Source organism: Vigna radiata, chromosome 2, assembly GCF_000741045.1.
Source record: "Vigna radiata var. radiata cultivar VC1973A chromosome 2, Vradiata_ver6, whole genome shotgun sequence".
Taxonomy (NCBI): domain Eukaryota; kingdom Viridiplantae; phylum Streptophyta; class Magnoliopsida; order Fabales; family Fabaceae; genus Vigna; species Vigna radiata.
The window spans coordinates 1478362-1487513 of NC_028352.1; the positions used below are offsets into that span (position 1 = coordinate 1478362).

General features: G+C 32.5%; 1 protein-coding gene across 1 annotated transcript; it reads left to right on the forward strand.

Moving 5' to 3' along the window:
* Positions 1-254: 254 nt before the first annotated feature.
* LOC106779146 (methionine--tRNA ligase, cytoplasmic) lies at positions 255-8044 on the forward strand. Its single transcript, XM_014667203.2, has 17 exons — positions 255-539; positions 717-861; positions 1136-1289; positions 1422-1577; positions 1931-2161; positions 2253-2396; positions 2568-2658; positions 3002-3108; positions 3223-3337; positions 3596-3723; positions 3844-3909; positions 4021-4149; positions 4256-4399; positions 4490-4610; positions 7081-7313; positions 7401-7502; positions 7596-8044. The coding sequence occupies exons 1-17, from the start codon at positions 425-427 to the stop codon at positions 7824-7826; spliced, it is 2412 nt and encodes an 803-aa protein (XP_014522689.1). The 5' UTR covers positions 255-424; the 3' UTR covers positions 7827-8044.
* The last annotated feature ends 1108 nt before the right edge of the window (positions 8045-9152 follow it).

Below are 9152 nucleotides of genomic sequence, written 5' to 3' on the forward strand. Positions count from 1 at the left end.
CTTCTATTACCTATTTCTCACAATTGGCTGACATTTCTATAAATATATCTATTACAAACAATATAAAATATATTAAAACTGAAATTTTTATTTTAGTTTATATTTACAGGTAATGTAAAAAGTTTATTTAGTAATAAATTAAGTGATTTATACCTTTTTAATTTAATATATATAAAATAATCTCAGCTTAACCTTGCTATGCAAGGCTTAGCAAAGTAAGAATTAACCTGTATTTAGATTAGAAGAAGAGGCACAGCGTGCTTTACCATTAACTATACCTAGTCACCAGTCAGACATATTATTCAGGTTCGTTAGAGAGCCGCCGGCGTTACCCATCGTTGCCCTCGTTTTCATCGTGTTCTCCGACACTCTCTCCGCCGCCGGAGCTTATTCTCTCTCCGCCGAACGCCACGAATTCGTTCAGATGGCTCAGAATGGGAAACCGCCGAAGCTTCCCGTGGAAGGGAAGCGTAACATCCTAATCACCAGTGCCTTGCCTTATGTCAACAACGTTCCTCACCTTGGAAACATCATTGGATGTGCGTTCCATTATCTCTTCTCTCATTATTTGTCGTTTCATGGCTCTTCTCATACTATTTGTTGCTTCATGGCTTTCTTCAATTTTTATTTTGATCGATTGAAATTTACGATTGAATCTGTGTGTTTATCTTGTTTGTGTCGCCGAGAGATTAACGTTTTGGTTTGATTTTGACTAGGCGTTCTGAGCGCCGATGTGTTCGCTCGCTACTGTCGGATTCGGGGTTACAACACTATTTACATCTGCGGTACTGATGAGTATGGAACCGCGACAGAGACTAAAGCCATGGAAGAAAAGTGCTCTCCCAAGGAGATCTGTGACAAGTATGGGTTTCTCTTTATTATTTTTTTAAAATTTAACCTGTGTTATATGTGTTTGCGTACTCACAATCATGCTATTTCCATGTGATTATTCTGTTCATTCGTCATGTGTTAGGGTTAATGGCTTAGCTTGGCTTATATTCAAAGGATTGTTTCAAGTGAATATTTCATGTTGTATTGGACTTGATTTGCAAGTCTATCTATGTGAATTTGTCATACAGGCACTCATTACTTCAGTGAAATTTCAATAATACTCTTACTCTCTCTGTGTTTGTAGATACTACGCTATACATAAGGAGGTGTACAATTGGTTCAACATAAGTTTTGACGAATTTGGGAGGACATCATGCCCTCAGCAAACTGAAGTCTGTCAAGAAATTTTTAAAAAAATATTTGAGAACAAATGGCTCTCCGAAAACACAATGCAGCAGGTTGTTTGGCCGAACTGTATCTATTTCTTTCGGCATTGCTATTATCTTCCTATTTGTTTGAAATTGTAAGGGTAGTTTTCAGATTTCAATTATTTTCAAGGAGGTGATTGTTAAACGCCTATTGTATTTCAGCTTTATTGTGACACGTGTGAAAGGTTCTTAGCTGATAGGCTTGTGGAGGGAACCTGCCCGACTCCGGGGTGTGAGTATGATTCTGCTCGAGGAGACCAATGTGAGAAGTGTGGAAAACTTCTGAATCCAACAGAATTGAAAAATCCCAGATGCAAGGTATTAACCCGTCCCACTTTTAAAATTTAAGACCTGGTTTCACTGGTTTATTAGTTAGTGGTTTCATTCCTATTTGACAAAGCATCAGTTGTAATTGTGTTGGACAATTTTAGGAATTGACTGAATTTCTTAATTGGAGATTTCAGTAGCTTTCGGTTTGGTACTTTCGTTCTGTTCCATAAGTTTTGTTTTCCCTCAGTGAGCTTTCTTCTTTGGTTCCTTTCTATACCTTTTTCTTTTAGTGGGGCTTTCTGGAGTGCACATGTTCATTTACTTTTAACACACTTGCACAATTTTATGGTTGGGGTAAATGATAGTATATTTCTTAATGAGATTTTTGACATTTATAACAGGTTTGTCAGAAAACTCCTCGAATTCGGGATACAGACCATTTGTTTCTTGAACTTCCTTTATTGAAGGACAGATTGGAAAAATATATCACTGAGATGTCTGTGGCTGGTGGATGGAGTCAGAATGCCATCCAAACAACAAATTCATGGCTTAGAGAAGGACTAAAGCCACGCTGTATTACGAGGGATCTAAAGTGGGGGGTTCCCGTTCCGCATGAAAAATACAAAGACAAGGTCAGTTTTCTATTGATTTTTCCAATATTTTTCGTTATTTTTTCATTTATTAACTTTGTAGTTTGTCTGCTCAATTTTGTAATATTGGAAGGTTTTCTATGTGTGGTTTGATGCACCGATTGGGTATGTGTCAATCACTTCATGCTACACGCGTGATTGGGAGAAATGGTGGAAAAACCCAGAGAATGTGGAGCTGTATCAGTTTATGGGCAAGGACAATGTGCCATTCCACACTGTAAGTTGTTGAGGACTTTATACAATTTGAGAATATGTATACCATTATGTGCCTGTGTTTACATGGGACAATGTATTCATCATCTTGTTTTTTTATCATTTTCCCTCACTGATCAGTAATTCTCTAGCTGAGTTAAACGTTCATTCTAACCTGATGGAATTTATTCTCCAGGTGATGTTTCCATCTACTCTACTTGGAACTGGTGAGAATTGGACTTTAATGAAGACTATCAGTGTTACCGAATACTTAAATTATGAAGCAGGTTAGTTATTTGTTTTTCCATGGTTTGTCAGTTGTCATTATAATTATAAGTATCTACAAAGAACAGTTATAGATAGGAGAATAAAATGAATCAAAGAGGTAAAATCAGAAGAATTTTACACAAGATAAAATCAACTTTTGAACCTGAAATTTTAAAAGAATACTTTTTTCACTTCTCCATAATCACTTAAAAACTTATAAGGTTACTAGTTAGGAATCAAATACTTATCTCATTTGAAAAGCCCTCATTGGCTAGAAGTTAATCTAAAATTTTCTGTGGACGTGAAGATAGTTGACATTTAGACACTACGAATCAACTAAATTTAGTGAGAAATTATTTTTAGGTAAGTTTTCCAAGAGCAAAGGTATCGGGGTATTTGGTAATGATGTGAAAGATACAGAGATTCCAGTTGAAGTATGGAGATATTACTTGCTCACAAATAGGCCCGAGGTAATTCTATTTAACAAACTTTATGAATTCTGTTTTGCCTACCTGTCTTATCTCTTGTTAAACATTAATGGATATTCTATTCTTTATTCATTTGAATGTGCTTATGTGATGTAGGTATCGGATACATTATTTACATGGCCTGATTTGCAAGCTAAATTAAATAGTGAATTACTGAATAATTTGGGCAACTTTATCAACCGAGTTTTGAGTTTTATTGCCAAACCTGCAGGTTGGTCAAACTCTTTCATCATTTCCCTTCAAGTGTCTACAGATTAGCTGCTACGAATCCTTTGAAATTACCATCATTAGTGTTGTGACTGTATATATATTGGAGCCATTGATTAATAGCTGTCCTTTTTTACAGTTTTTGGAAAGTCTTAAGATCCATGACCATTACTCTCTTCATTATTCCAGTTTTTTATTTTATTTTTTTTCATTTAGTGTTCATTCTTGTTTTTTAAGTTATACATGACTCTGTATTGTATAGGTCAAGGATATGATTCCATTATCCCCTCCATTCCTGATGATGTAAGTGGTGACTCCCATAATTTGACCAAAAAATTAGCTGATAAAGTTGCTGCATATATAGACCAATACATAGAAGCAATGGAGAAGGTAGTCCATCCTCCTCTTGAGACATGATATAGTAAATTGAAATGACTATGGTACATTGCCTGTTGTTTTTACCTGAATATTATCACAGTTTAATGGTATTTCTTTCTGCAATCTTCTTAGGTTAAACTAAAGCAAGGATTGAAAACTGCAATGAGCATATCTAGCGAGGGAAATGCATATCTCCAGGTAACTTTGGAGAGGTGTTGTGTTGCACCCGAAAACACAATACATTATATATTGTATTATGTTCATGTTACATGGCTGCCTTCTGAAATTTTTGTGCAATTAAATTTACAGGAAGCTCAATTCTGGCGTCTTTACAAGGAAAACAAATCACTCTGCGCTCTTGTCATGAAAACTGCAGTTGGGATTGTATACCTTCTGGCATGTTTATTGGAACCTTTTATCCCATCTTTCACACTCGAAGTAAGTAAACCTCCCAGTAAACATATATTGCACTTGTGACAGTACGTTTTAATTATGTTAGGTATTTCAAGACATTCTCAGTTCTTGTCTATTGTCTGGCATTAAGGTATTTAATCAACTAAATTTGCCCGCGGAGATACATGTCTCACTTTGTGATGATAAAGGAGATGTTGATAGGGTAAAAAGGCCTTGGGATATTTTAAGTTCTGGTCATAAAATTGGAACACCCAAGCCATTGTTCAAGGAGCTGGTAAGTTGCCCTCTTTCAGAAAAATTAGTGAAGCAATTCTAGGTGTGCTTTCACTTTATTGTCATTGATGGTTCCGAAATTGCTGACCAGAAAGATGAAGAAGTGGACTTCTACAGGAAGAAGTTTGCTGGAAGTCAGGCCGATAGGATTGTGCGAGCTGAGGCGGAAGCTGAAAATGTTGCCGAGAAACTGAGGAAAACAAAAGTTTCAGGTGTTTTATCCCACTCCTCCATTTTTAATGAGTGTTTTGAGGTTAGGAAGAAGAAAACAAAGTCGGAATATGTGGTATTATCATATAATAACTTAGGTAGACAGCTTCCCCGCAAAAAAGTGACAATTTAAAGGTGGTGTTTATGAAAGATATATTAGTTTAATGAGCAGTATTACTTTATCACATTTAGTTGAATGAAAGATATATTTTATGGTAAAGTAATACAGCTCGTTAAACTAAGAAATTTATTAGTTTGCCTAACGACAGCTCTTGAAACTTCAATTCTTTTTTATGTGGATGCATGCAGATGAAAAAGAAAATTTCAAATAGAAAACAATTAAAACCACTTTAAGAAATTAATTTGATGATATCTATATTGTATCTGCATCTCTACACGTTATATTTTTCTAAAAGTATTTGTACATAATTGGTTTAACTTGTATTTTTGCCAATAATGGCCCTTTGGAGCATGAAAACAAATTTGAATTGTCCAACGTAACAATATTTTGTTACGTTATTTTTACCAATCTTTCAGTTTGCTGTTCTTCATTTCATTTTAATATTTTGTTAGCAAAGAAAACATAACAATATTTCATTAAATTTATATATTTAATTAAAATAAAATCTATAATTTGTTTTTCAAATATAATATTTTCATCCACTAAAATAGTTTACTCAATAAAGTTGACGTCCTCTAATTTACATGTTGAATTGGTTTGAGTTTAGTGTAAAACAAAAACGGAATTTAATACAGACTGTGTTGGTTTGCGTAACCTGGCTATTATAAAAGTTGTTATATTTTTCTTGTGCATATTACATGTTATATAAATTTTTAATTTTTAATTGGTTTAAAAATATATTCTTGTTCTTAATGGCTAAAAAACATTTATTACATTTACTACATATTTTTTCTATTGTTATCATTTTATTTATTCAATTATCACCCAAATTAAGAGGATTGTTAAACCCAGTTAATATAATAAAAAATAAAAAATGAATGAAGGTAAAAAAAAAGACTTAGAAGAACATTTGAGTACTTAAGTCTAAAATATATTAATTTAAAATTAAAAACTAATTGATCATGTCATAAGATTGTTTTAGGTTGAGAAATAATAAATTCGATAATTAAATTCATCATATTTGGTTTGGTTCGGATTTAGTGTATAGATCCGAACACACCGATGTCCAGTATTATGAAGTAGCATTCTTCAGTTAAAAATTTGGGTTTACTCTAATAAGTTAACATGTAAAATTTGATTGGTGAATAAGTTAAATCCTTTTTTATTTATTGAATTGCCTTGGTCGATGTTTTAATTTTGTCCCAGAGCTTAAATTTATTTGTTGATTTCATGCATTTCTTCTTAGTAATTCATTAATTCTTTAAAAGTTTAATAATATGCAATTTTCATTCAACTAGTCTTTTAAGATATTAGGTATTTAGATTAAAATATAAAAAATAACCTGTTAATTACTATAACAATCTCAGATCAAAGAAATATATTATCTGTGTTTTGGCTTTCTGTTGGTGGGGTGTTCTGATGGACATTCAACTCAGTTGATGGGTGTAGACTCATTTGACTCGTTTCCTTTCTAGAATTTTTTATTAATACTTTAATGTAATGTTAACTATTAGGATTTCTTAATTGAATTAGTTCAGTGGTTCATAGCCAAATGTGCATCATATTTAGAAAAAAATATGCAAGTCTTTAATTATGTATGTTATTTATGTATGCAAGTTATTTATGTCTCATTCTCAATAATCTTATGATTAAGAAAAAAGTATAATATTACAAAATCATCATAACAAGTCTTTAATTTTAATCAAGGATCTTGTCAAAATACAGAATGCATAGACATTGGACTAAATATTGGGTATTTATATATATAATGGTTTTGAGTTTGTATAGACTCATTACATTTATGTATGAATAGAGGATATCTGGTTTCCTATAGAATAAATATTACATGTCTATACTAATAAATAAAATATATTACTCTGATTTTCAAAACTCCCCTCAAGTTGGAATGCATAATTTATAAGCACCAAGCTTATGTAACCAATTCTTTGCCTCCTTATAGATTTGGCGAAAATATCTCACCAGAGTTGATGATGCTTGTGGTAATATCTCCCACCTCACATCGACCTCTCTTAAGTATTAGGTTAGAGATGATATGTAAGACAACCTAATTATCAGTTATCAACATCATTGTAATAGGCCCTTCAAAATTGAGTTCTCTGAGGAGTAGTTTTAGCCACATGAGTTTATTGGTTACTTTATCTGCGTGTTAGCAGCAAGCTTAACATCTCCACTCTTGATTATTACATATTCACCATTAACTAAGCTTGTTGAACCATGATTTATGCTTAAGTCAGTCTTCAATTTTTGCAGGGCATTGATTTTCTTTAATATATAAACAGAACTGTTCAAGATTACTAATGCATGTTAGGTCTATTGTTTTTTTACTACAGATGGCAATGGAAAGAAAAAACCAGCAAAATCATCTAATGAAGCTAAAAACAAAGCAGTGCCTGAACCAGATATTACCATCACAAGGCTTGATATTCGGGTTGGCCTTATAACAAAAGCTCAAAAACATCCTGATGCAGATGCACTGTATGTTGAAGAGATTGACGTTGGGGAAGAACAGACCAGAACTGTTGTTAGTGGGCTCGTCAAATACATACCACTTGATGAAATGCAGGTTTTTGTCTAACCAGAATTAATTTAACAAGTTGTGATCGTATTCCTTTTTAATTGATTGTTAATTCATACTATTGACTCTCTTCAGAATCGAAAGGTCTGTGTTCTTTGTAACCTAAAGCCTGCATCCATGAGAGGCATTAAATCCCAAGCCATGGTTCTTGCTGCTTCTAATGATGATCATTCCAAGGTAAAGAAAAATACAATATCTATGCCATTGCCTCCTGACTCCATCCACTGAGGTGTTGGAGGAATAAATATCTGATTGCTGTGCTTTCTCCAGGTTGAGTTGGTTGAGCCTCCCAGTTCTGCTAAAGTTGGAGAAAGAATTACATTCCCAGGAAGTGAAGGTAATCCTGATGAACTCTTGAATCCAAAGAAGAAAGTCTGGGAAACATTGCAAGTGGATCTTCACACTAATGAGGATCTGGTAGCATGCTACAAAAATGTTCCACTCACCACCTCAGCAGGCATTTGCAAGGTTTCATCCATACGCGGTGGATCTATAAAGTAGACAAGCATCAAAGTTTTTGGAGTTCAAAATGAGAAAAAAAAGGCAATTAAAAAAAGTAGAAAAACAATTCTTCTCACATACCATCCTATTGACAGTTTTGTTGCCTTTTTCATTAGCAGTAGATGTTGAATTGCTTGTGTAATTTGATTTTCATTTCAACTGCTTTTTAATGTAATTTTGTTTCCTATTGAAGGAACATTGCTGGTTTACTTTTTTTTTTTCTTAGTATTTGCTTTTCTTTCTAGTTTATATTTAGGAGATCTGATTATTTAAGTGGATATTGTAATTTTCAAGATGAATGATAATCTCCAGATTACTTTAAACACATATGAATATTTATTTGGTCCCATTTCTAAATAGTTTCAGGAACATAAACAAAACATGATTCTTTTCAATGGAGTCAAAATTTTATAGACAAACCCTGACATAGTCACGGGTCCCATAGCATGGACAATTTGGAGGTTATTATGAATTTCTGAATGTCTCACTGAAATAAATGACCTGTGGGTCTTTCTACCTATAACATTGGTTCCATATACTATAGAGGCTAAACTATGTTTATAATTTATCAGTTATTTTGTAATTTTTAATTGTTTATGTTGCATTAATCATATAAATTTTACTTCATTTGAATTAGGTCCTTAATTAACAATTTCATGAGTAAGTTGTTTGTTTCACTGTAATATTTGTATTTCTTGGAAGTCTGTGCATTTTTCTTTGAGAAGTCATTTAGACATCCTAGTTTATAAATATTCATTCAATAAATTTTGTTATCATAATTTAAAAAATATATTTGGGATCATAACAAAACAGTGTAGTCTTTATTTATGCGACAATTATCTCAATAGAAATATCTCCATAGAATTCAAATCAGGTATGGAGTTTGCATAATTGTTTTCAACTCAACTATTATTTTTCAATTATTCTTTCAGTATTAACTCTATCTTTCCTCACTCTACCTGATCACTTAATTTTAAATTTTGTTTTGATTCTCTTCTCTTCAAATAATAAATGAATAAATATGTACTTTAAAGTATATTGTAACACCGGGAAGAATATAATTACTCAATAAGTTTTTAAGACAAACTTTGACACCTTTTTGATACACCTTAGGAAGCATTTCAAAAGTTATTATAGAAGGAGAGACGAGACAAAAACAAAGACAAAGAAATGATGAACTAAGGTGAACACAAGGATCAACTCCTTAAATAATAATATTTAATGATTAAAATAATATTAAAATGAAGAAAACCATATTTTTTAAATTTAACTATTGAAAATTTAAATTATTCTCTAATTTAAAACTAAAATGCAAGATATAATATA